Source organism: Rattus norvegicus, chromosome 10 (assembly GCF_021556685.1).
Source record: "Rattus norvegicus strain SHRSP/BbbUtx chromosome 10, alternate assembly SHRSP_T2T, whole genome shotgun sequence".
Taxonomy (NCBI): domain Eukaryota; kingdom Metazoa; phylum Chordata; class Mammalia; order Rodentia; family Muridae; genus Rattus; species Rattus norvegicus.
In genome coordinates this window covers 91,060,001-91,087,787 of record NC_141543.1, presented here as the reverse complement: position 1 = coordinate 91,087,787, position 27,787 = coordinate 91,060,001, and the positions used below count along the sequence as shown (strand labels likewise).

Below are 27,787 nucleotides of genomic sequence, written 5' to 3'. Positions count from 1 at the left end.
AACCATCCAATCAACTAACCAGTCAGCCAGAGGGCCAACCAACCAACCAACCAACCAACCAACCAACCTCTACCTAATAATCCCACTTTAGCATTCTAAAGGTTTCTGTTTTCCTTCTGCTTTCCTCTTTTGTGTCTGTTTGCCTTTTGCTTTTATTTGTTGCTTTTGTTTATTTTTTCAGATATGCTTTTTCTGTGTCATCCAGGCTGGTCTCAAACCAGTCTGGTTTCCTTAGGACAGAAAGACTTAGAGTGCTTCGCAACTTTTGCTCTTGTTCAAATCTGTCTCATTCTTAGTAGTTCCCTGGGAAAATCAAGTGTGTCAAGTACAAGATGTGAGGCAGAGTCTTTGTCACTCAAGAAGCTGGAAAGTTGGCTTGCTCCCTATATGGTCTACTTCCCTGATTCCTCAAGGACAAGCAGGGAGCTGGCTTTTTATCCTGAACTTGCTCAGTACAAAGCTGGGTATAGCATCCGTGGCACCTCTACTCTCTATTAGGGCTGACTCCTATGACAGGATTGTTAGTCTTTTACACAACTACTGAATACCCTCCCATCAGCAGTCAGAGGCTGACAGATTAGCTGGGGGTGGTATTTATTGCTAGGGAAAGCCTGAGCAAGGGGTTGTGGGAAATGCCTATCCACCTACTGCGTAGACTCTCAAAGTTGTGGTAATTATCAACCACATCAGTCAAAAGGCTAAAAGGCCGATTAAAATCCTGACATATGGAGAACAACTGGGGAGTTTGGGACTTTAGACCTAATATGAAGCTAAGATCACTCCAGAAAGCAATGGGAGCTGGGTACTTTTGTCTGCTAGGTGTGCATCGAGCTACAGAAATAAACACTGCTCCTAAACCTCCTTGAAATTGCCTCTTTGATCCTTATGGTCCCTGAGGACTCTTTTATTTAGGAGCTAGTCCCTTTGATGGGAGCTATAAAAGTTTGAGTGCTTGATGTGTGGTCAAACTCCTTTCAGGGAGAGGCTGTAGTCTTGGTTTCGTGGGGGTAGGGAGCAGGCCCATAAGTCCTACTAATTACATATACTGCTGGTTCCCACATGGAAGCTAGTTAAAGGCTTGACTCTGGGGCATCAGCTCTGAGAGTATACAGTCAACCCCTTCACGGGGAAGCTACGTTGAGGGTGGGGTGTCAGTGGATTGCAGCTGCAAGTGCTTACCTGTATGTTTAAAGCCATCTCATTGTCCTAGAAGACTGATAAATACCAACCCAGCCCTCCCCAGGGTTAGATGACTTAGGAGCCAGTGCCTCTGTGAGAGCTATAAATATTGAGGAACTCAACTGGTAGACCCGCTCCTGGGGATGGAGATGCTTGTACAAGATCCATACAATATCATGCCATTCAACAACATTCTAGCTTGGAGTAAGGAGGGACTCTTGAACCCCTGACTCCTAGGTGAGGAGCTATGGTAGTTGTGGGAGACTCAGCTTTCTTAAAGGGTATGGCTCCTAGTAGATCAACAATGTTCCAGTGGACAGAGCCTCACAAGTATATGGGCAGTACAAATGAACTTGATGGGTTAAAGAATGAGGACCTGAGGTTAGGATGATCGAGGTGGATCTGGAGCAGTTATGGGTAGAGTGGGAGATGACTATGGTCACAATATATTGTATACATGTGCTTATTCTCAAAGCATCATTAAAGATAATGTATTAAAAATGTTTCCCTGAGATTTTTCTAAGTGTCTGTCTCCTTGACTCCTGGAATCAATCTATTCCCTTTGTGCTTCTTACTCGTGTTTCCATCTTTACATTGTATAATTGCTACACTTCTATGCTGTACTTTGGCATCTTATCTTGGGGTGTAGAAACTCTAGTTATGCACTGGGACATCACAGGAAAAAAATAGAGACACAGTTTCTAGTCTCTTCCCCAGACTCTCCGAGTCAGTCCTTCTGTTTGAGACTCTCTCTACCTTGTACTCCTCTGGTTTGCAGCAAGCTCCCCAACCCCACACACAAGGCACTGCTTTCCAGTCTTCCGGCAGGCTCAAGATGGGTATAACTTAGGAGAATGCTCTCTCCCGAAATGCATCCGCGGAGATCAGAATTTTATGGCAAGAACAAGACTCAAAATATTTACAAAACAGTAATTTAAGATCGTCAGAACAGACATCAGATTTAACTCTGGAACTCACTCAGCCTTGAAACCCCCTGTGTTATTCTTACTGGGTTACAGCGATGTGGTGTTGAAGATGACTCCTATTTGAGTCAGTGGCTGCTTGCCTAACAGACTTCTCCAGCATCTCAACTGGTATGTCTGAACTGGTACCCTCAGGCTGACCATCAGGCTGGCCTGGAATGCTCAAACCCATATAAGGTTAGGGCAAAGATGTGATTACATAGTAAGAAATGATTCCGTTTTCTGGTTTATAAAGAAAAGAATAGTCTTGTAAAAAAAATTGAGAAGAATAGCAATCAGATGAAAGTTAAGATTCTTTAAAAGAATAAAATGAAACAATAGTTTCACTGTAAGAAACATTAAAATGTGACCCGCGGATCCCGGCCCGCAGCAGCTCTCTGCTCCCAGACCCGGTGAGAGAGAGACCCAACCGCCTGGTCAGGTGGGCACTCCTGAGGCTGCAGAGCGGAAGAGACCACCAACACTGCTCACCCCTGCCCACATCCCTGGCCCAAGAGGAAACTGTATAAGGCCTCTGGGCTCCCGTGGGGGAGGGCCCAGGAGCGGCAGGACCCCTGCCAGAGACACCGCCGGACCCTGAAGGAAACAGACCGGATAAACAGTTCTCTGCACCCAAATCCCGTGGGAGGGAGAGCTAAACCTTCAGAGAGGCAGACAAGCCTGGGAAACCAGAAGAGACTGCTCCCTGCACACACATCTCGGACGCCAGAGGAAAAAGCCAAAGACCATCTGGAACCCTGGTGCACTGAAGCTCCCGGAAGGGGCGGCACAGGTCTTCCTGGTTGCTGCCGCTGCAGAGAGCCCCTGGGCAGCACCCCACGAGCGAACCTGAGCCTCGGGACCACAGGTAAGACCAAATTTTCTGCTGCAAGAAAGCTGCCTGGTGAACTCAAGACACAGGCCCACAGGAAGAGCTGAAGACCTGTAGAGAGGAAAAACTACACGCCCGAAAGCAGAACACTCTGTCCCCAGAACTGACTGAAAGAGAGGAAAACAGGTCTACAGCACTCCTGACACACAGGCTTATAGGACAGTCAAGCCACTGTCAGAAATAGCAGAACAAAGTAACACTAGAGATAATCTGATGGCGAGAGGCAAGCGCAGGAACCCAAGCAACAGAAACCAAGACTACATGCCATCATCGGAGCCCAATTCTCCCACCAAAACAAACATGGAATATCCAAACACACCAGAAAAGCAAGATCTAGTTTCAAAATCATATTTGATCATGATGCTGGAGGACTTCAAGAAAGACATGAACACACTTAGGGAAACACAGGAAAACATTAATAAACAAGTAGAAGCCTACAGAGAGGAATCGCAAAAATCCCTGAAAGAATTCCAGGAAAACACAATCAAACAGTTGAAGGAATTAAAAATGGAAATAGAAGCAATCAAGAAAGAACACATGGAAACAACCCTGGATATAGAAAACCAAAAGAAGAGACAAGGAGCTGTAGATACAAGCTTCACCAACAGAATACAAGAGATGGAAGAGAGAATCTCAGGAGCAGAAGATTCCATAGAAATCATTGACTCAACTGTCAAAGATAATGTAAAGCGGAAAAAGCTACTGGTCCAAAACATACAGGAAATCCAGGACTCAATGAGAAGATCAAACCTAAGGATAATAGGTATAGAAGAGAGTGAAGACTCCCAGCTCAAAGGACCAGTAAATATCTTCAACAAAATCATAGAAGAAAACTTCCCTAACCTAAAAAAAGAGATACCCATAGACATACAAGAAGCCTACAGAACTCCAAATAGATTGGACCAGAAAAGAAACACCTCCCGTCACATAATTGTCAAAACACCAAATGCACAAAATAAAGAAAGAATATTAAAAGCAGTAAGGGAAAAAGGTCAAGTAACATATAAAGGCAGACCTATCAGAATCACTCCAGACTTCTCGCCAGAAACTATGAAGGCCAGAAGATCCTGGACTGATGTCATACAGACCCTAAGAGAACACAAATGCCAGCCCAGGTTACTGTATCCTGCAAAACTCTCAATTAACATTGATGGAGAGACCAAGATATTCCATGACAAAACCAAATTTACACAATATGTTTCTACAAATCCAGCACTACAAAGGATAATAAATGGTAAAGCCCAACATAAGGAGGCAAGCTATACCCTAGAAGAAGCAAGAAACTAATCGTCTTGGCAACAAAACAAAGAGAATGAAAGCACACAAACATAACCTCACATCCAAATATGAATATAACGGGAAGCAATAATCACTATTCCTTAATATCTCTCAATATCAATGGCCTCAACTCCCCAATAAAAAGACATAGATTAACAAACTGGATACGCAACGAGGACCCTGCATTCTGCTGCCTACAGGAAACACACCTCAGAGACAAAGACAGACACTACCTCAGAGTGAAAGGCTGGAAAACAACTTTCCAAGCAAATGGTCAGAAGAAGCAAGCTGGAGTAGCCATTCTAATATCAAATAAAATCAATTTTCAATTAAAAGTCATCAAAAAAGATAAGGAAGGACACTTCATATTCATCAAAGGAAAAATCAACCAAGATGAACTCTCAATCCTAAATATCTATGCCCCAAATACAAGGGCACCTACATACGTAAAAGAAACCTTATTAAAGCTCAAAACACACATTGCACCTCACACAATAATAGTGGGAGATTTCAACACCCCACTCTCATCAATGGACAGATCATGGAAACAGAAATTAAACAGTGATGTCGACAGACTAAGAGAAGTCATGAGCCAAATGGACTTAACGGATATTTATAGAACATTCTATCCTAAAGCAAAAGGATATACCTTCTTCTCAGCTCCTCATGGTACTTTCTCCAAAATTGACCATATAATTGGTCAAAAAACGGGCCTCAACAGGTACAGAAAGATGGAAATAATCCCATGCGTGCTATCGGACCACCACGGCCTAAAACTGGTCTTCAATAACAATAAGGGAAGAATGCCCACATATACGTGGAAATTGAACAATGCTCTACTCAATGATAACCTGGTCAAGGAAGAAATAAAGAAAGAAATTAAAAACTTTTTAGAATTTAATGAAAATGAAGATACAACATACCCAAACTTATGGGACACAATGAAAGCTGTGCTAAGAGGAAAACTCATAGCGCTGAGTGCCTGCAGAAAGAAACAGGAAAGAGCATATGTCAGCAGCTTGACAGCACACCTAAAAGCTCTAGAACAAAAAGAAGCAAATACACCCAGGAGGAGTAGAAGGCAGGAAATAATCAAACTCAGAGCTGAAATCAACCAAGTAGAAACAAAAAGGACCATAGAAAGAATCAACAGAACCAAAAGTTGGTTCTTTGAGAAAATCAACAAGATAGATAAACCCTTAGCCAGACTAACGAGAGGACACAGAGAGTGTGTCCAAATTAACAAAATCAGAAATGAAAAGGGAGACATAACTACAGATTCGGAGGAAATTCAAAAAATCATCAGATCTTACTATAAAAACCTATATTCAACAAAATTTGAAAATCTTCAGGAAATGGACAATTTCCTAGACAGATACCAGGTATCGAAGTTAAATCAGGAACAGATAAACCAGTTAAACAACCCCATAACTCCTAAGGAAATAGAAGCAGTCATTAAAGGTCTCCCAACCAAAAAGAGCCCAGGTCCAGACGGGTTTAGTGCAGAATTCTATCAAACCTTCATAGAAGACCTCATACCAATATTATCCAAACTATTCCACAAAATTGAAACAGATGGAGCCCTACCGAATTCCTTCTACGAAGCCACAATTACTCTTATACCTAAACCACACAAAGACACAACAAAGAAAGAGAACTTCAGACCAATTTCCCTTATGAATGTCGACGCAAAAATACTCAATAAAATTCTGGCAAACCGAATTCAAGAGCACATCAAAACAATCATCCACCATGATCAAGTAGGCTTCATCCCAGGCATGCAGGGATGGTTTAATATATGGAAAACCATCAACGTGATCCATTATATAAACAAACTGAAAGAACAGAACCACATGATCATTTCATTAGATGCTGAGAAAGCATTTGACAAAATTCAACACCCCTTCATGATAAAAGTCCTGGAAAGAATAGGAATTCAAGGCCCATACCTAAACATAGTAAAAGCCATATACAGCAAACCAGTTGCTAACATTAAACTAAATGGAGAGAAACTTGAAGCAATCCCACTAAAATCAGGGACTAGACAAGGCTGCCCACTCTCTCCCTACTTATTCAATATAGTTCTTGAAGTTCTAGCCAGAGCAATCAGACAACAAAAGGAGATCAAAGGGATACAGATCGGAAAAGAAGAGGTCAAAATATCACTATTTGCAGATGACATGATAGTATATTTAAGTGATCCCAAAAGTTCCACCAGAGAACTACTAAAGCTGATAAACAACTTCAGCAAAGTGGCTGGGTATAAAATTAACTCAAATAAATCAGTTGCCTTCCTCTATACAAAAGAGAAACAAGCCGAGAAAGAAATTAGGGAAACAACACCCTTCATAATAGACCCAAATAATATAAAGTACCTCGGTGTGACTTTAACCAAGCAAGTAAAAGATCTGTACAATAAGAACTTCAAGACACTGAGGAAAGAAATTGAAGAAGACCTCAGAAGATGGAAAGATCTCCCATGCTCATGCATTGGCAGGATTAATATAGTAAAAATGGCCATTTTACCAAAAGCAATCTACAGATTCAATGCAATCCCCATCAAAATACCAATCCAATTCTTCAAAGAGTTAGACAGAACAATTTGCAAATTCATCTGGAATAACAAAAAACCCAGGATAGCTAAAGCTATCCTCAACAATAAAAGGACTTCAGGGGGAATCACTATCCCTGAACTCAAGCAGTATTACAGAGCAATAGTGATAAAAACTGCATGGTATTGGTACAGAGACAGACAGATAGACCAATGGAATAGAATTGAAGACCCAGAAATGAACCCACACACCTATGGTCACTTGATTTTTGACAAAGGAGCCAAAACCATCCAATGGAAAAAAGATAGCATTTTCAGCAAATGGTGCTGGTTCAACTGGAGGGCAACATGTAGAAGAATGCAGATCGATCCATGCTTATCACCCTGTACAAAGCTTAAGTCCAAGTGGATCAAGGACCTCCACATCAAACCAGACACACTCAAACTAATAGAAGAAAAACTAGGGAAGCATCTGGAACACATGGGCACTGGAAAAAATTTCCTGAACAAAACACCAATGGCTTATGCTCTAAGATCAAGAATCGACAAATGGGATCTCATAAAACTGCAAAGCTTCTGTAAGGCAAAGGACACTGTGGTTAGGACAAAACGGCAACCAACAGATTGGGAAAAGATCTTTACCAATCCTACAACAGATAGAGGCCTTATATCCAAAATATACAAAGAACTCAAGAAGTTAGACCGCAGGGAAACAAATAACCCTATTAAAAAATGGGGTTCAGAGCTAAACAAAGAATTCACAGCTGAGGAATGCCGAATGGCTGAGAAACACCTAAAGAAATGTTCAACATCTTTAGTCATAAGGGAAATGCAAATCAAAACAACCCTGAGATTTCACCTCACACCAGTGCGATTGGCTAAGATCAAAAACTCAGGTGACAGCAGATGCTGGCGAGGATGTGGAGAAAGAGGAACACTCCTCCATTGTTGGTGGGGTTGCAGACTGGTAAAACCATTCTGGAAATCAGTCTGGAGGTTCCTCAGAAAATTGGACATTGAACTGCCTGAGGATCCAGCTATACCTCTCTTGGGCATATACCCAAAAGATGCCTCAACATATAAAAGAGACACGTGCTCCACTATGTTCATCGCAGCCTTATTTATAATAGCCAGAAAATGGAAAGAACCCAGATGCCCTTCAACAGAGGAATGGATACAGAAAATGTGGTACATCTACACAATGGAATATTACTCAGCTATCAAAAACAACGAGTTTATGAAATTCGTAGGCAAATGGTTGGAACTGGAAAATATCATCCTGAGTGAGCTAACCCAATCACAGAAAGACATACATGGTATGCACTCATTGATAAGTGGCTATTAGCCCAAATGCTTGAATTACCCTAGATCCCTAGAACAAACGAAACTCAAGATGGATGATCAAAATGTGAATGCTTCACTCCTTCTTTAAATGAGGAAAAAGAATACCCTTGGCAGGGAAGGGAGAGGCAAAGATTAAAACAGAGACTGAAGGAACACCCATTCAGAGCCTGCCCCACATGTGGCCCATACATATACAGCCACCCAATTAGACAAGATGGATGAAGCAAAGAAGTGCAGGCCGACAGGAGCCGGATGTAGATCGCTCCTGAGAGACACAGCCAGAATACAGCAAATACAGAGGCGAATGCCAGCAGCAAACCACTGAACTGAGAATAGGTCCCCTATTGAAGGAATCAGAGAAAGAACAGGAAGAGCTTGAAGGGGCTCGAGACCCCAAAAGTACAACAATGTCAAGCAACCAGAGCTTCCAGGGACTAAGCCACTACCTAAAGACTATATATGGACTGACCCTGGACTCTGACCCCATAGGTAGCAATGAATATCCTAGTAAGAGCACCAGTGGAAGGGGAAGCCCTGGGTCCTGCTAAGACTGAACCCCCAGTGAACTAGTCTATGGGGGGAGGGCGGTAATGGGGGGAGGGTTGGGAGGGGAACACCCATAAGGAAGGGGAGGGGGGAGGGGGATGTTTGCCCGGAAACCGGGAAAGGGAATAACACTCGAAATGTATATAAGAAATACTCAAGTTAATAAAAAAAAAAAAAAAAAGGAAATAATTTCTTCCTAGCAAGAATTAAACAATGTCTGCAAAATAGTTAAGAATTTAATAAAGAATAATAAAGAATCATAGGGTTTCCCAAATAAACTCATATTTAATAAAGCAAAAAAATGTATAATATTTTATAATTTATATAAATTTATATATAACATATAATTTAATATATAATATGCTAAATTAATACATATATTTACTTTATATATACTTGTATATAACTAGGAACTTATATATATAATATAAGTAAATAAAAATAATAATTTAAATATGTATTATCCAATAAGAATATAAAAATTATAATTTATAGTGATATTCAAATTGTTTCTTATAAGAAACTATTATTAATTATTTTGTAACTAATAACACCTATATCAATATCTCCCTATGCATGTTCAAAACAGCCTTGTTCTAGTACATTTTCTATTTTATAAAAATACAGATATAATTCATGTCAATGTCAATGTAAATGTTCTTAGTAATATAAGCCTTATTACTGACGCCAACGTTGATTCCAATGTTCTCTCCAAAAAAATGACTTTTCAAAATTGATTCTTTGAAAATTTCATGCGTGTATACAACGTATCTTCATCTCCCTCCCTCTAACTTCACTTGACTCCCAACCAGTCACCAGATGGAACTGCTTGCATACTCATGGGTGTAGGGTCACTCAGTAGGGCATGGGCAACGTAGTAATGGTCACCACCCACAACGGAAAGTGATTCTAGTGCTTTATCTGTGGGTGGGGAGCATCAGGAGCACCTTTGTGAGCAGGCATTAAGAGTTGGAACATCTAAGCTCCACCATCCTGCTCCAAGGCTCAAGGAACACCACAAAAGAGTCGACAGACAGAGTGAATTACCTGAAGGATGCAGGGTAAGTCTGCAAAATGCCAGCCTCTGGACATGGCCTGAAGTAGCAGAAACAGCTGTGCTTAATAACACAAAATGTACACAGTCCTGTACAAGGCCTATGCAAACCCCAGCCTCTTAGATACATTGACTTTTCAAAAACAGAAAACCCATGAGCCTCCTCATGTCCAGGAAGAAGAGTGGGAATAGTTTGGGTGTCCTGGGGTTCCTTCTGTTGTTGCTCACTGACTATTTTGGGTTACAACTGACTACACTGCACACATTTTAGCCTGCCTTGCAGTGCCTTTGAGATTTCAGACCTATTAGGTCTCTTTTCCTTAAAGAATGCTCAAACTATTGTAGGTGTGGTATGAGCCCCAGTCAGGGAAGAGTGACACCTGGACTGTGTGTCATCCTTCATGAACCCGCCCTCCAAGGGCGAAGCTGAAGGATTTTAGATGTGCACAAAGAGCACAAGGAAGGGAAGACAAAATGATTCAGGAGGAAGAGTGGATGGAGCAGCATCAATGCACTTAGTTTGGGATGCTTAGTCATGAACCATGATGATCGTGCTGGGTGTGTATCAAGAAGTCGATGGAATGAGCCTCAATCCATCAGGAAAACAAGATAGTGTCTTCCATCAAATGTAGAAAAAGCAATCGCCCCATCTGATGCTCACTTGCATAGTATGGTTAATAACAAAAAGGAAGGGTGCCTCTAGCAGGGTACAAAAGGGGATCCAGGGAGATGTCCAGACTCAAGTCATACATTCATTTGGAAATATATCACCAAATACCACCTCAGCTACCATGGTTAGGTTCTGTTGTGACCTGTCTTCTCTGAGCAGGGATGTGGCCAAGGCTACAGCTGCTGTGTGTCCAGCTGCTGCAGGCCTCAGTGTTGCCAGCCCACCTACTGCTGCCCCAGCTGCTGCTGCTCCTGCTCCTGCTGTGGTGGTTCCAGCTATTGTGGATCTAGCTGCTACTGACCCAGCTGTTGCATTTCCAGCTGCTGCCACCCCACCTGTTGCATTTCTAGTTACTGCAGGCCTTCCTGTTGCCAACCCACCTGCTGTGTTTCCAACTGCTGCAAACCTAGCTGTGGCAGGCCCACCTGCTGCTGCTCCAGCTGATATGGTGGTTCTTGTTGCGGAGTGTCCTGGCATGGATCACTTTTCTCTATGCCTTTCAGTCTATGCATTTATTCAACAGGACATGTGACACACTGATGCTATGAGCATGTAGATTTATGGAATGATTTGGAAAATCCCAGGGTCTGTTAGTATTTATTCTCTTGCCACAACATATCTCCATACTGATTTCCATAGAGGCTGAACCAATCTATGTTCCTCACCAGCAATATCTAAGGCTTTCCTTTCCCCGTGTTTTCACTAGCACTTATTGTTAGTGTACTTTCTATTCCTTTTGCCTGTCTGCCAGTCTTTCTCTTTTCCTTCCTCCTTCTTTCTCTCCTCCCCTCCCAAACACCCACTCCTTCCTTTCTTTTCCTCCTTTCTTTTGTGCAGGAAGCTCATCCCAAACCTTGTGCACACCAGGCTGTCATTCTACCTCTGAGCTGTACCTTCCTTCAATCCTATTTTATTTTCTTCGTGCCAATTATTCTAGCTGGAATGTGGAATCTTTGTGTAACATTTTTTCACAATGTTTATTGACAATTTGTACTTGAACTTTTATTCTGTCCACATTTCTGTCTTTTTCCTCCACCTATGACACAGAGGAACATGTCATCAGAGGGAGCCTTGGACCTGAAGAATTAAATTGGTTATTGTAAATAAGATTTTTAGTCAAACTTGAATTTAGGCTCACAGAAAAGGGAGTCTTTCATCTGAGAAAGTATTGCTATCCCAAAAGGATTGATGTCCCGATTATGTAATGAACTAAAAATGCATGCTATTGAAAGAATAAATGATCCAATCAGAAAGGGACAAATGAACTGAACAGACACATTTTAAAAGAAGTACAAATGGCTGACTAAATAGCTATTTAAAGTACACATCTGTATTCATCAGGGAAATGCAAGTGAAGACTGCGCTGAGATTCCACACTCCAGTAACAATGGCTGCCATGAAGAAAACAAGCAGTGGATGCTGGTGACGATGTGGGGAGAAGAGGGCCCTTTACTCTAGCTGAGTGGTAAATGAGTGGGGCCATTACAGAAATCAGTATACTGGATTTACCAAGAACCAAAAATAGAAACCGTATAATCCTGTTCAATTACTCCAGTACTTATCTGAACAAAACTGAATCAGAGTGCAAAAGAGGTATCTGCATATTCATAAGTGAAGCTGTTCTCATTGGCCGATATAATGAGATCAACCTAGACGCCTATAACAGGTAAATGAGTAAGGAGATTATGGTATATATACAGTGGATTTTATTCAACCAAAAAAGTCATATACATATGTATACTTGGATTTGGACAAATATAGAACACTGTAGGGGTTCATTCTTTCTTTAAAAATGTTTTCGGTGTTCCCTAATTATACTCTAACCACATTAACCCTGCATTACTCTTTTTTATCCCACTCATTTCTGGATTGGTTACTTTTCTCTCCCCAAATAATCCTCCTTCTAGATATAGGGTGTTTGTGTGTGTGCGTGTGTGCGTGTGTGTGTGTGTGTGTGTGTGTGTACGTGTGTGTGCATGTGCGTGCATGTGCATATGCTCGTGTGCTTGTGTATGTGTGCATGTGTGTGCGAGCCTGTGTGTGTAGATATAACATACATAGATCTTTACTCTAAACTCAGCATATGCCAAGCAAGCACTCTATACCACTGAGCTAGACTCTGCATGTGATAGAAAACACGTGATATCTATCTTTCTGAATCTGGCATTTGGCTGGAGAAATAGAACTGCTACACAGAAAAAAACGTGTTGAAACTGTGCTTGGCTCCTGGAAGGAAGAGAACTAAAGCCTCAACCACATGGTAAGCCAGTGTGAGGTTAGCTTTGGCTGTCAACTTGATGCACCTTGGGAGACAGAACCTCAGCTGATGAATTGCCTCCAGTGGATTGGGCTGTGGGTATGTCTGTGTGGTGTGTGCTTAACCGTTGATTAATGTGAGAAGCCATTGTGGGCTGGGCCACCCCTCAGTAATTGGTCTTAGGAGATATAAGAAAGGTAGTTGAATATGGGCACAGAAGCTAGTCCATGAGTAATAGTCCTCTTTGGTTTCTTCTTGAGATTTTGCTTTGAGATCCTGCCTTTGATGATGAACTGTCCCCTGTAAACTAAAATAAACTTTTGCCTCTTAATGCTGGTTTTGGTTGTGGAGTTTATCATAGCCACAGAAAGCAAACTAGATCAACCACTCATCTCTGAGGCATACTGCCTGACTGTCCTAACCCCAAGGTTAATAAGTTCTTCCAATCCTAAATCCAAATGTGGGGATTAAGTGTGACAGTGACTCCTCCTGCATGTCAGGCCAGCACTGGAGAGAGAATCTGTCACTCCCCATACCTTAGAGTGTCATCAGCCACGGTCCTGGGTGGGGACTATTTGAGATTAAGATACTCTGGGGACCTATGAAGAAGGAACTTTCACAAGTCAGAGACCCTGAGGAGGCTCTGCTCCAGTGTCTAGGTGGGAAATGGACACAATAGACAGCCATGTAAAGAGACAAGGTTGATGTGAGCATGATGAGAAGTTTAGGCAGGTGAGGAGTTGGTGGTTGGCAACATGGATGAAAATTTTAAGCAAGTCATTGAGATTTAGGTGGGGGAAACCAAACAGAAATGCTGGAAATAGTTCTGATCTCCACTGAGTCATGGGTAGCCACTGGTCATGAGGACTGCTTGAGGACCATTCTTTCTCTAAAACACAAGAGCTGCTATGGATATTAGACTGGCTAGTGTAATGTGGTCACAGGGTCTTTGCTCCACAACAACTGGGAGAATTCTTCTCCTCCCTCCTACAACAAAAGAAAAAGTGCATGTCTTTTCTCAGAATGGTGTCACCAGAGCTACCCTCTTTAGAGTCAGTACATAATGCAGGCTCAGGAGACCAGACACCTCTTGTAAAGAGGTCCGATCAGCAGCCCAGGTCATTACCCTAGCTATATAGACCTAGCAATAAGGATCATGAACAGAGCAGAAATAGACTGAGCACCAGAGAGTCTTGTTGGAGCATTGTGATTCAATTAGGCTTCTTAAGTGCTGGGGGTGGAGGGGTGGGGTGGAGGGAATCTCAAAGTCATCTCATCTCCGTCTGGTTCTTGAATCTTCCCTAGCATCACCACCTCATCCTTAAGTCCCTCTACTGAATGCCACAGGGCAACCCATTCCACAAGCCAACCTCACAGGGTGAGTCCCATGCTATTCTCTGAGATGCCCACTTACCTCTACCAACATCTCACAGTCCTTTGGGGCAGCTCCCTCACACAGAGTTGTTTCTCTTCTACTCTATTATCTCTTCATGGCACCCGGTTCCCTGAGTTTTCCCATTTGTTGCACATTAATCCCATTGTTTTTATCACATTTACTTTAATATCCATATACCGCATTCATTTCCATTGTTCTGCTTTGTAGAATCAAGACATTTTGCAGGTAGGCTTTGACTGCTCAGAGAAGAGAATTATGTCTTCTCCATAGAAAATACCGCACAACGCATAAATGTTTGTGCCCAAGAGCTTTAAGGTTTCAGGGTTTAATGTCTGTAGATGGCTGGCAGTGGGAACTAACCCGGAACTTAGTATAGTTATAGTTGGTTATTATAAGTCACAGGAATATATTAGAAAGGTAGAGTGGTTACTTCTACACCAATAGGTCTCGGCCCTTCTTATTTTCTTCCATGGTTCTTTCTGTGTAGCTCCAGGTAGCCACAAGTTGATGATGTAGCCTAGGTTGCCCTCACACTCATGAACCTGCTGAGAGTGCAGGTATGCACTACGCTGCTCAGTGTGAACCCATTTCTTCTCTTAAGTCCAAGAGTAACATGCTAATTTGTCTTACATATTAGACTTGGTTGAAAGGTGATGAGGTTGGGTACAATCTTAGGGATTATAGGTTATGTTTGGCCAAAGGGTAACATCAGGTCTCATTATTGTATCTGAAAACAGCGTTGTATTTCCCATGAGAAAGTCTAAACACTGAATCCCAGATGACAGGGCATACTTCGGTGCCCTGCTTCTCATGTTCAAGCTTTCTTTTGACAATTTTACCAGTAGTAAATGGGCAATCAAGACTGCCACGAATTTACTCCTCTGGGTAACCAGAAACAATTATATGCAAGAAGAATCATTGTTATACCAGGATAGACAGGCTATGTCATGTGAACAGAGGCTGAAATGTATAATATCAAGAGGTAAATTGTCATGTGACAGTGCCCTTTGATGATGTCAAGTCAGAAAGGTAATTCGGAAGTGCTGTCAGAGGAATTCTAATACATCAGGAAGAGACATTGTGTTTCCTACCCAGCCTGAAAATGTAACCAGGAAAACAATCTTGTTTAATTTTTTAATCACATATTATTTATCAACACAAACAATAACAAGGAAAGAATGTTGCATATGAGGACACTAGCCCCATGGCAGGGTATAAAAGGGGATGTGGGCAGAGGGACTCCCACTTCCAAACCTTTCAACCCACCTTCTTGTAAACCCATTCAGAACCTCCACCTCTGACACCATGGTCAGCTCCTGTTGTGGCTCTGTCTGCTCTGAGGAGGGCTGTGGCCCAGGCTGTTGCCAGCCTAGCTGCTGCCAGACCACCTGTTGCCAGACCACCTGTTGCAAGCCCACTTGTTGCCACCCCAGTTGTTGTGTGTCCAGCTGCTGCAGACCCCAATGCTGCCAGTCTGTATGCTGCCAGCCCACCTGCTGCCGCCCCAGCTGCTGCATCTCCAGCTGCTGTCGCCCCAGCTGCTGCAGGCCCAGCTGTTGTGTGTCCAGCTGCTGCAGGCCCAGCTGCTGTGTGTCCAGCTGCTGCAGGCCCAGCTGCTGTGTGTCTAGCTGCTACAGGCCCAGCTGCTGTGTGTCTAGCTGTTGCAGGCCCAGCTGCTGTGTGTCTAGCTGTTGCAGGCCCAGCTGCTGCAGGCCCAGTTGCTGTGTGTCTAGCTGCTACAGGCCCAGCTGCTGCATTTCTAGCTGCTGCCGTCCCTCCTGTTGTGTGTCCAGCTGCTGCCAGAGCACCTGTTGTCGCCCAGCTTGCTCTAGTTGTTCTTGTTGCTAAGAACTCTCACCACAGTCTTCTGTTCTTCCCCAACCAACATTTCGTATATAGAGCACCTGTGAGCTGGTTCCTAAGGCACCAGATGTAAACCCTTAATTCCGGCTGACTAATATGCTGTTTTTGCCTACAAATACACCCTACCTATCACTCATACTCTCTCTTTTCTGTATGAATGCAACTTTGAATTTCTTTTAGATTCCTTAAAACTATTATGTGACCCCATGGAAATACTTGCTATCAGCCATATTTCTTAAAATGGAGTTATTCCTACCACTTAAATAAATGCAGATTTGCAGCCATAGAAATATAAAGGCATTTTGTTCTTTTTTCCCTTTCTGTTGTCATGTACCAGCTTTTCTGTAGGCAATCTCTAAAAACAAGAAGGCCATAGGAGGCTGTGGCATGCACGCCAGTTCCTCACCTGCAGAAATCTCCATCTGAAAGCATAAATATGGATGCTTAGATCCAGTACCTGGATGCCTGCTGCAGACAGACTCTTGCAAAGACCAGGCTTTAGGCAGCAGAGCTCAAACAACTGTGCTCCTTCATGTTCTCAAGGGGATATCAGTGGGCATCATGCTGAAGATGCCTGTATTGAAGCAGCTGCCACAACAAGAAGTGTGTGCTTTGCCGTGTTTAGTAAAAGCAGAACCTTAAACAGGAACTTTCGGGGGAAACATTAACAAGAAAAGGCTCTCCAAAGGAACCTGGAAGAAATTTCCAGGAACTAGATTATGATAGTAGAAACATACGGTGCCTTCTATAAATGCTAACCCACCTGGCGTCATTTGACAGGATGGTTCTAGAATGCAAGCAGGACTACAGCCCTCCCTTTCTTAGAGGCAAAGTCTGGCCCCTTCTTTGCACAGTTACTCAGTCATCACCATCTGTGGCCACTTGGCATGAGAGGAGAGGTGCAGACATGTGTAGCAAAAAGAGCATATTTGCATAAAAACAATTACTCTGGACAACACAGCACAAAACAAATGAGCAGTGTGAGCCTCCTGCATGTGTGCTCACACTTGTTTAAGGTTGAGGACCATTAAGATAAACGGTAGACCACCATTGAGTAGAACATCCTATACCCAGCTGTGCACCTCTGTCTTCTAGTTATTCCAACCCATTAGTCAGAATCAGAAGAGAAAGTTAGGGTAGGTATATCACATGCCTGCTTTAGAAAGCTATCCAAAAGTTCTGAGCCAGTGGTTACTATATTTTTATTTAACTCCAGATGTTATTCTTGGTCATTTACACTCAGCACTCCAACTAAAATGGCCAGTACTGCTCCTTGGGTATCATTGCTCAGAGATGCCCTGTGTTGATCAGGGTGCCTATTTCACCATGGTAGTGCAGTCAGTCTCCGTGAGTCAGTATCGGACATTCAGAAGCTCCTTGTCCTTGTAGGCCATATTGTTGCAAAGGGCAGGAAATTCAAGGGTTCTTGAGGTTATGACAGTGAATTTATGTTTCTCTCTTGTCTCCTCTTACCTTGATGTCTTTGGGGCTCTATTTGCATTCTATACTAGATACTGTTAATCTTACTTCCACCAAGATTGCTTTCAGTTTTTTAATGACTCTTTGTGAATGTCACACCATGCACCCCATCTCCTTATCCCCTCATATCCATCCTTCACTCTTGCAAGCTTCCCCACAAAATATAAGAGAGAGAGAGAGAGAGAGAGAGAGAGAGAGAGAGAGAATCTCAGTAGGAATCTGTAGTATGTCACAGGGTGTCTCACACTATATCCCTCTGTCCATAAATCTTCACTTGCGAATGTTCATTGCAATGTGTCAATGGTCTGGTTTGAAGTCTCTGGCTTCAGTACTGAAACCTCACTTGATCACCTCCTGGTAATTCTGTTGTTGCCCTGTGTCATGGAGATCCTGAAGCTTTGGACAGCAGGACTGGCCCTTTCTTGCATCCCAACCTACCCTTAGCAGATTATATAGATTTTGGGGTGGGTCAGTTCAGAGCTCTGGATCTCAGCCTCGGTGGTAGCTGGGCTGGTCAGTGTACTGGCTCTCCCTTATCTGCACCACTAGGTCAAGCTCTCTAGCACTGCTCAGGTTAGGCCATCCAATGCGACCCACCATTGACAGGAGGCAGGGTCAGCTGTCTTGCCCTTGGAGCTGGCTTACCTGCACCCATGCCTTCAGAGTTTAGGCATGTGGTCCACTCCCCCAAATGCTTCAGCCTGTGAAGGGCAAGGCAAGCTCTCTGGCTCTCATGCCCCTGGGGATAACTCACCTGAGCCTTTGTTATCAGCTCAACTGCGTTGCCCAGGTGAGGTGCAGGGCCCTCCCTCTAGAGTGCTACAGCCAGGGAACAGACAGGGCTAGCTCTCTTGCTCACATGCTCTTGGGGTCAATTCTTCTATTGTAGGTGGCAAGTGGGAGAGGAGAGGAGAGGGGCTGCATCACCCTACTACCTCACGGCAGGTAAGTGGTGGAGTCAACTCTCTTGGACTTTTGTCCTTTGGAGTGGTTGACCAGTGGCCCTGCCATCAAGGCCAACTCTACTGTGCTGCCTATGCAAAGTACAGGACCTGCTTTCCTAAGTGCTGCGTATAGCCAGTGAGGGACAGGGTCAGCTCACCTGTTCTCATGGCCCCAAGGGCAGGTTTCCCAACTGTAACAGATGTGAGGGGTGAGGAGAAGGAGGCCATCACTCCAGTGCCCATGCCATCTCATGGCAAATCTCCCTTACATGCTCTGGGTCGACTCACCCACACCCCTACTCATACCACCAGAGCCTGTGCTACTATACTACTCATGCTGTGGTAGCTCTGCTGTGCTGTCCAGGTGAGGTGCAGGGTGAGAGGGATTGAGAGAGAGGTATGGTCAAAGTATATTAAATACCTATATGAAGGATTATGGAGAAATCCATTATTCCATTAATACATGCTAATAAAAACATAATGAATACATATGCATATATACAAATATGCATATATCTCTAGAGCCTATAGTAGCAGATATTCCAATATTGGGTACCTTTGTCTTATCATTAGGAACACTAGGTTCTCCCTTGAAATCCACAGATTGCTGGGAGTTACACTCTGCTCCTGTTCTAGTTACCATTCCTCACCGGTTACTCACCCCATAATTAGACCCATATTAATTCTCACAGCTAAATGTTTCTACCTGGATTCTTTTGTGCTCTTATTATTCCCATTAGTCCTATAGAGCTATATTCTGCAGCAATGCTTCCTATAAAAACAAGGACGTTAGTGAATTGTCTCTACTCTGAATTTCTCCACAATGCTGGTGACCCCTTAATTGTTCCATCCGATTCATTTAGTAAACAGAGCGTCTCTTGGGGCCAGACAGAAGCAAAATGAGTTTGTTGAGTTTATGGACCACAAGCACAAGTATATTCTTGCATATCTAATGTCTCGAAAACCTTTGGTTCTTCTTTAACTCAGTGTTCTTTGCACTAGTCATTTGTCGTTCCATGACTTCAAAACTTAGCAGCGTACACACTGCACACTAGTAACTACCAGTGTCTGTGGGTCAGAAACAGGAACAACACTGGTGAACTGCTGGTTTCCTAGTACTCCATAAGCTTCAGAAAGATGTTGATTGGCCTTGGGGTCTTCTCTATGGAGTCGGTCTGAAAGAATTCAAATTTAAGCTCACTTCTATGATAGCAGAGAATGCCTTCTTCCTTGACACCATTGGGATGAGAGCCTCAGCATCTCTGTGGGTGTCGTATGAAAGTTTTCTCCAGCTTTTTGTCACATGAATATCTCCCATGTTGGACATGAATTCATCAAAGCCAGTGGCAGAGGAAGAATCTGCAGAAGAGAGCTTGCCAGCAAGAGGAAGTGATTTTAAAACATGAGGGGAATTTTCTTGATCAGGTTGAAGTGGATGAACCAGGCTCACTTGGTACTACTCCTAGGCCCACGGTCCTGGGTTCTGTAAGAAAACGGGCTGAGCAAGTCATAAGGAGCAAGTCACTAAAGCTGCATTTTTCTATGGCGTCCTGAATCAGCTCCTGCCTCCAGCTCTCTGTACTGCTTGAGCTCCTGCCCTGATGTCTTTTAGTAACACTTTCCTTCCCAAATTGCTTTTGGTTATGGTATTTATCACAGTAGCAAAAACTCTAAAGGAAATCCCAGTGGAGGGCATGCCTCAACGAGCTATGAAAGAAACTTTCCTGTGGTTTCCCCTCTTTCAGGTTCACAACCTCCTGGTGTTGGTCCTCTGTGTTACAACACGGAGACTATAACACATAGCGTTTGGTGGATAGTCTACACTGTCAAAGCACAGCAGGGATATATACCAGGAAGTGAGCATAACCGAGGCCACCTTTGAGGGTGTCCATCTAAGCAAGGCAGTATGGAACACAGCATAATACTTCAAAACACATAGAGTGGCAATCTGCTGTAGGGCAGTAAAAGCAGTAAAACTAGACTTTATTGTTTAAAAATGCACACTTAAGTGATTGAATTTTGAATACAAGAAATTAAAAAAGACTACTTCAAAAACTGGGACAGTGGCTCTGTGGTAAAGGGAGAGAGAGAGGTAGGGAGAGAGGGAGGGAGATACAGTCAAGAAAGACAGGTACAAACCCTTCTTGAGGAAGCAAAGACTCTCCACTGGATTTGGGTGGATAGATACTGTAGCCAGAATTTTGTGGCTTGTGGATTCTTTTTTCTTCCACCCTTCTCCACCCCTTCTCTTCCACCCTTTCAGCACCCTAACACTAGATAGGAGAGAAAAATGGATAGAGGGGAAAGGGGAAAGGTGCTAATGTTAGTTACTTCCTGCTGATTAAGGGTGTTCCTTGGGACAAGTTTGATCTTCATCTTAGGACATTTAATTTCTTCTTGCTGTTTCTTCTTTGCACACGACTACTTAACAATCTATAGCCAACAACAAACCAACTAACAACCAACAACCTATGCACCACTCCTTGGGGCTTTAGCATTTCTATACCCTCTAAACAGTCCCCAGAATCCCAAACATCACACAAGAACAGAAACTACCTGTCACTGGCAAAATCACGCCCCTACTAGAGCACAAGGCAAATCATAGTCAGTTGCTGTGGACAATCTGAAACAACCCTAAATTCCACACCTGGGATTAAATTAAAAACATATTATTATAATATGTCTGTGTTTTTAAAGAAACCAAAATTCCCACTACAAGATACTGGCTTGATAGTTATTTTCTATATTACATATGAATATTCCATATACTCTCCAGTGCACCTGTGTTTTCTATAAAACCAAATGTGATCTCTGTGACCACCACAACAATCAGGTCTGTGGGAGGTAAGAGGGCAGTTTGGTTTAACATGACTAAGTAGCTGGTGTTGGTTCAAACTTTGGTAGTCTGACCCTGATTAATTTTTTAGGCATAGTTTTTAAGGACAGCACAAAGTGATGAAAACTTTCCTCGTGATAATTAGCTCAATTCCTTATGACCAACAAAGCACACACAAATCTCCTTGAGGATCAAGGTAAGCTAAATAAAGATTGGACATGACTACATCCACACCATCCACAAAGATGGGTTTCATAGATTGATTAGATGTGACACCTTCCATTAAAACAGGTTCTAGAGATCAACTGAGAAAAACAAGCTTATGATAAGGGGGAGCGTACTGCTGGCTGGCTTTGTGTGACAACTTGACAAACTGGAGTTGTCACAGAGAAAGGAGCCTCCGTTGAGGAAATGCCTTCATGAGACCCAGCTTAAAGCATTTTCTCAGCTAATGATCAAGCGGGGAGGACCAGGCCAATGTGGGTGGTTCCCTCTCTGGGCTGGTAGTCTTGGGTTCTATAAGAGAGCAAGCTGAGCAAGCCAGGGGAAGCAAGCCAGTAAGTAACGTCCCTCCATGGCCTCTGCATCAGCTCCTGCTTCCTGACCTGCTTGAGTTCCAGTCCTGACTTCCTTTTGTGATGAACAGCAATGTGGAAGTGTAAGCTGAATAAACCCTTTCCTCCCCAACTTGCTTCTTGGTCATGATGTTTGTGCATGAATAGAAACCCTGACTAAGACAGGGAAGAACCTATGTGGTCTTGGCCACACAGGTAGCACAAAGGTCATGAGGCTATTAATCACATCTGTTTTCATCCTTCTGGGTGGAAACAGACTATGCATCTCTGACTTCGAAGGAACAACCCTGTGTGTTTAACATTCCAGGTTCCCCTTACCTTTGAGCACAAAGACCTCTGTGCCTCCTACAACCAAATATTTATAACTGGTTATAGATAAGCAACATGTAAAGATTAAAACAAGCACGCAGATAAGGTGAAATTAAATCAACAGTAGATGAAGATATTGTTATTGCTTCACAAATTGTTCTGAATATATGTAGCATTTCACAACAGGCCCAACAATATTATTTAATGTACATCCCGAAATAGGTAAGTGAAGCTTGACTTTTAATGTAAGGTAACATAGACAAATCCAAAGTAAGGTCCATTGTTCTCTCCATTAAAAATAGCTATTTGTGTCTTTAAAGATATTTTCATGAGGAAAAAGGAAACCCACCTACTTGCAGTGTATTTTAGCTACATCCAGAATACATAGCAGATATTAATGAAAGAGAATGGACTGTGCATTTATGTAGCAAAAGCGTTACCTGACTAGGAAAGTTTGGTTTGCTTACCATGCATTTAAAGTACCTGTTGTTACCAGGCATCCAATTACTTGCATTTTCAATTGCATTGATCCTGTTCCTGGATGGCCCTTGCAAATGTCAACCATTCCCATTCCCCTTTCCGTAGTCTTTGAGTTCTTTATGTCACCATGAAAAGATAGAAAAACAAACAGCTTTAAGGGAAAGAAAATTCTATAACATGACAAAATTTTTCACCACCTTCTACTCTGGGTGACAAAAGAGGAATTTGTAAATGTGGTCCAGATGTCAAAGATCATCTTTAAACAGATTACGGGTAGAACTTACCCAGTATGTGGGATGATGACTTCTCCACTTCTGAGTTTCCTTTGTAATGTCACTCAGTGTCAGAGTCTGTATCCAGTAATTTCTTACCGTGTTTCTTCTTTAAGCTCGAGCAGTTATTCTTACCCAGGCGAGTCTGTCACTGTTGGAAATAGAGTAGTTTACAACAGTAAAGAGTGCTTTAAATGCTTAAAGCTCATTGTTTGTACTCCAAAATTTCTCTATTAGTCACATCAATGGATTAAAATTTCATTAATTTACAATCTATGATCGTAGTTGAAATGGACACAAATGCATGTAATATGGACAACTAAAGGGGTTGGGCCTCAAACTTTAAAATCCTTTAACAGACATGAAAAAGGTCCAGAATCTTCCGAGGCTTTACTCTGGACCAATTAAATAAGGTTAGTTCTGAGCAGAAGCCAAGAATTGGCCAGTTTGCAACAGTCTTCAGAGTGGTTCTACCATGCAGCCAACCATGGGAACTTCTGGCTCAGGAACTGGTATTATCTATCTGTAGACTCTGACAAGAATATATCTCGTTTTGGGGGACTGGAGAGATGGCCCAGCAGTTGCTGTGGTTGCAGAGAACCAGAGTTTGGTTCAAAGGTTAGCCATGTCAGAGCACTCACCACTCGCCTTTCACTCCAGCTCTCATGTCCTCTCTATCTTCTACAGACACCTACATACACCCGCACACACACACACACATATGTACACCCTCACAACCCTGATGATCTTAAAAAATCTGAGTATGAATTACCCCCTCCCCAGAAGAGATAAAAATGTAGATCTTAAAAAGTAACATACTTAGCTTTTCTTGTGGTTTTTTTTTTTTTTGAGTGCAGAAATGTCTTTCTAAATCTCCTTAAATTTATATAGAAGTCTATATAATTACCTTTTCATGGTGCATATATATATATATATATATATATATATATATATATATATATGGAGAGAGAGACAGAGATAGAGACAGAGAGAGACAGAGAGACACACAGAGACAGAGAGAAAGAGAGAGACAGAGAGACACACAGAGACAGAGAGAAAGAGAGAGAGACAGAGAGACACAGAGACAGAGAGAAAGAGAGAGACACACACAGAGATTGAGAGAGAGAGAGAGAGAGAGAGAGAGAGAGAGAGAGAGAGAGAGAGAGTATGTATGAGTACATGTCCATCCAGCAGAGGACCCCGTTTCTTAGACTGTAAATGATACTGTCACAGAGCTGTGGTGACATTTGGCCTGTAGAAGCAGGGCCATACAAGATGAGAAGAAATTAAAAAGGGCCAAGATGCATGATACCAGGAAACAGCTCTCCTGAAGAAACTAAAACAGGAAAGACACTTAACTGATGGCTCAGCAACAGTGGACAATGAACACACCAGGAAAAGGAGCTCTTGTGTTTCATCCACCTTAAAAATTTAACCAGGAAAAGACACTAGTGTGATAATCACCTAATTACTAACACAAACAATAACAAGGATGCTACATGTGAGGACAGCAGCCCCTCAGCAGGGTATAAAAGGGGATGTGGGTAGGGAGACTCCCACTTCCAAACCTTCCAACCCACCTTCCTGTAAAGTCATCCAGAACCTTCACCTCTGACACCATGGTCAGTTCCCACTGTGGCTCTGTCTGCTCTGAGGAGGGCTGTGGCCAAGGCTGCTGCCAGCCCAGCTGCTGCCAGACCACCTGCTGTAGGACCACCTGCTGCCGCCCTAGCTGCTGTGTGTCCAGTTGCTGTAGGCCCAGCTGCTGTGTGTCCAGCTGCTGCAGGCCCCAGTGCTGCCAGTCTGTGTGCTGCCAGCCTACCTGCTGCCGCCCCAGCTGCTGCATTTCTAGCTGCTGCAGGCCTAGCTGCTGTGTGTCCAGCTGCTGCAGGCCATCTTGCTGCATCTCCAGTTGCTGCCGCCCCTGCTGTGGGAGTTCCAGCTGTTGTGGATCCAGCTGCTGCAGACCCAGCTGCTGCATTTCTAGCTGCTGCCGCCCCAGCTGCTGTGTGTCCTGTTGCAGACCCCAGTGCTGCATCTCCAGCTGTTGTCGCCCCATCTGTTGCCAGACCACCTGCTGCAGGACCACCTGCTGCCGCCCAACATGTTCTAGTGGTTCTTGCTGCTGAGCACTCTCACCCAGTCCCCTGTTCTTCATCACACATAGTCCTTGATGTAGACCATGTGTGTACTGAGTCCCAACGGTCCCATCGTAAAGCCACTGATGAGAACTGAGATTGATTCGGACAACAAATATATTGCCACACTCCAGCCTGTTCAGTATCTGTCTAAAATGAACACACATTTCTAAATGTTACAATAATTTGTTCTGTGCTATATTAAGAAACCAAGTTTCCTAATAATAAAAGTTTAAAAGTACATAAGTAAAATGTCATTGTGTCTCCTGATTTTTCTTGCTGAAATTGTCCTCAATTGCCCTTTAATGTCTTCATAAGCTGAGAGTTTATTGGGTCACACAGGGAACAGTCATCCCACTGGGATTTTAGACCTCATATGAGGACTATTCTAGCACAACTACTTTTCTGCACCTTTGAGTTCTTTGTTCCCCATTTGTGGGTGATGAGAGACCAAATGAATCTAGAGTTAAAAAAAATCAATAGTTAGGCTACACCCTCTGAACACGTAGCAGCCAAAACACCACATTTATTTTATAAATTTAATTTTATAAATATAAAAATGATTTGTATTTAATAAATTAAAGCATGTGTTATCTTTCTGTGGAATCAGGAACAGACAGGCTGCATTGTCTGTGTCCTTGTGTATCACATAGCTTCAGCAAAGGTGTCATCTGGCACTGGGGCCTCATGCTATGGCCAGCCCGGGAGGGTTCACTTCCATCTTCACTTCTGTGGTTGCTGAGAACATTGGCCTCCTTGAAAGCACTGGGGTGAGAGCCTCTTGTCTCCTGCACAGCAGCTGGATTTCTCAGAGCTTGTGACAGGGAGAATAGGCAAAGGGCTGGTCACCAAGAGGAAAGTCAGAGTTTTGTCACTTCCTCCTTGATTGTAGCCTTGTGTGTGTTGGCTAGAAGTAAATGGCTCCCAAGTGGAAGTCATCCACATCCTATGAAAGAACTGGTGGAGAGAAATGAGGGCCACATGAGGGGTACTCTGCCTCCAGGTGAATATAATATTGAGCAAAGTGGGGGAGTAAAATGGTAATATTCTGTGCAATATTCACAAAATTTCTGTAAAACTAAACTACTCTGTTTATAGATATCTATTAGAGGACTAAGAGACCCACAGCTGAGTGTTTGGTGATATCAGGGAACCCTGAAGAAGAGGGGGCAGAAGGATTTTAGGAGCCAGAGGAATCAGGGACTCCAGGGGAACTAAGCAGGGCTTAGAGGCCACAGAGACTGACAGAGCGATCATGGAGCCTTAATGGGTCTTGCTAGGTTCTATGCTTATATATTGTGGTTATTTAGCTTGGAGGTTTTGTGTGGCTTCTAACAATGGCAGTGGGGGTGTCTTCTTTTGACTATTTAGGGCCTTTTTCCTCCTACTCCCTTTGCCTGGTCCAGCCTTAACACAAGTTGGTTTGTTCCCAGTCTTACTGTATTGTGTTGTGCCATGTTCGGTTGATATCCCTGGGAGACATGCTCTTTTCTGAAGGGAAACTGAGGAAGAGTGGATCTGGGGGAGAGGAGAGGAGGTGGGGACACTGAGGGGACGGGGGGGGGAGGATGCGATTGGGATGTATTGTATGAGAGAAAAAGATTTTAAAAATTCCAGTAACAAATCCCCCCCAGAAAGAAAAACAGAAAGGAAGGAAGGAAAGAAGAAATAAAGAAAGGAAGGAAGGAAGGAAGGAAGGGAGGGAGGGAGGGAGGGAGGGAGGGAGGGAGGAATGAAGGAAGGAAGACAGACAGACAGACCAGCTAGATTCCTGAGGCATTGAGGCAGTGATTTCTCGTGGTTGTGTGGTTAAGGATGTAGTCAAGACATATACAGCCATTCTTGAAGGTGAAATGCCTCCTCTGACTTGGCCTTAGGCTACTTAAGAACTATTGTGCAAATGGACGCATACATTTCTAGTATATGCATGTTTTTATAATAATAAAGATTATTTCCAAACAGATGAACTGAAATCTTTAACTGGGTTTAAACAGCAAGATTAGATTAAGCAGTGAGAATATTTTAAGAGCAAAGAGAAATCAATCAATGATTGGGTGCACTTCCATTCTTTCTAATACATCTATCACTTATTTTCAAGACTGTTAATATATATATATAATGTATCCACTCATTGAATATGTTCATTTGTTCATTGCACATTCATTCATTCATTCATTCAATATGTATTCATTAGTACTTAATAGAGCTTCATTTTGTAATAAAAATATATGACTGTTTTCATGCAAAATTAAGGTACAAAATTTTGGTTGCAAAGAAATGGACGGACCAGTGATATCTTCTACATTCCAGGAGAAGTGGAGTCATGTCTTACAAATCATACAGAGTTTTGCTTTTCAGTCATGATATGTCTTTTGTTGATTGCATGCATCTTCTGGTTCTCTACTCAACCTGTTTGGATTTTTAATTACAAGAAAGTTAATTGCATTGGACATACGTGACTTTCCACTAAGCACACTTATTGTCTTCTCTGTAGACATCATGAGGTTATAAACAAGACACTGCTATTCACCTAATTATCCATTTTAGCTACAGACAAGATTCATACCAAGCACTTGTGGAAAAAAACGATTGTATAGACTAACATGGTACTTGACATATATAATCTCAGTCTGTGCAAGGTTTCGAGAAGATACCACCTAGCTTCTAGATGCCAAATACAGTTGTCTTCAGTCCATGCACTGATGAGATTTAACTGTCTTCATTAGGACAGTTTAAAAGAGAAAATCTTAAAAGGAGAGAAA

General features: G+C 42.8%; 1 protein-coding gene across 2 annotated transcripts; it reads left to right on the top strand.

The window, feature by feature from the left end:
• The first annotated feature begins 15,390 nt into the window (after positions 1-15,390).
• Krtap4-3 (keratin associated protein 4-3) lies at positions 15,391-25,267 on the top strand. 2 transcript variants are annotated; one of them, XM_087574816.1, is made up of 2 exons: positions 15,391-15,721; positions 24,644-25,267. In XM_087574816.1, exons 1-2 carry the CDS (start codon positions 15,435-15,437, stop codon positions 25,014-25,016), a joined length of 660 nt encoding a protein of 219 aa, XP_087430942.1. In that variant the 5' UTR covers positions 15,391-15,434; the 3' UTR covers positions 25,017-25,267. The 2 variants fall into 2 exon arrangements, with proteins under 2 accessions (XP_087430942.1, XP_087430941.1); XM_087574815.1 differs by lacking the exon at positions 15,391-15,721 and having other exon boundaries at positions 24,463-25,267.
• Positions 25,268-27,787: the final 2,520 nt, after the last annotated feature.

What these genes read in the sequence shown, in the direction of transcription:
- Krtap4-3 (XM_087574816.1), top strand. Translation starts at nt 15,435, where the DNA reads ATGGTCAGCTCCTGTTGTGGCTCTGTCTGCTCTGAGGAGGGCTGTGGC. An exon ending in TGCAGGCCCAGCTGCTGTGT is followed by an intron (nt 15,722 to 24,643) that starts GTCCAGCTGCTG and finishes CAGTTGCTGTAG; the next exon opens with GCCCAGCTGCTGTGTGTCCA.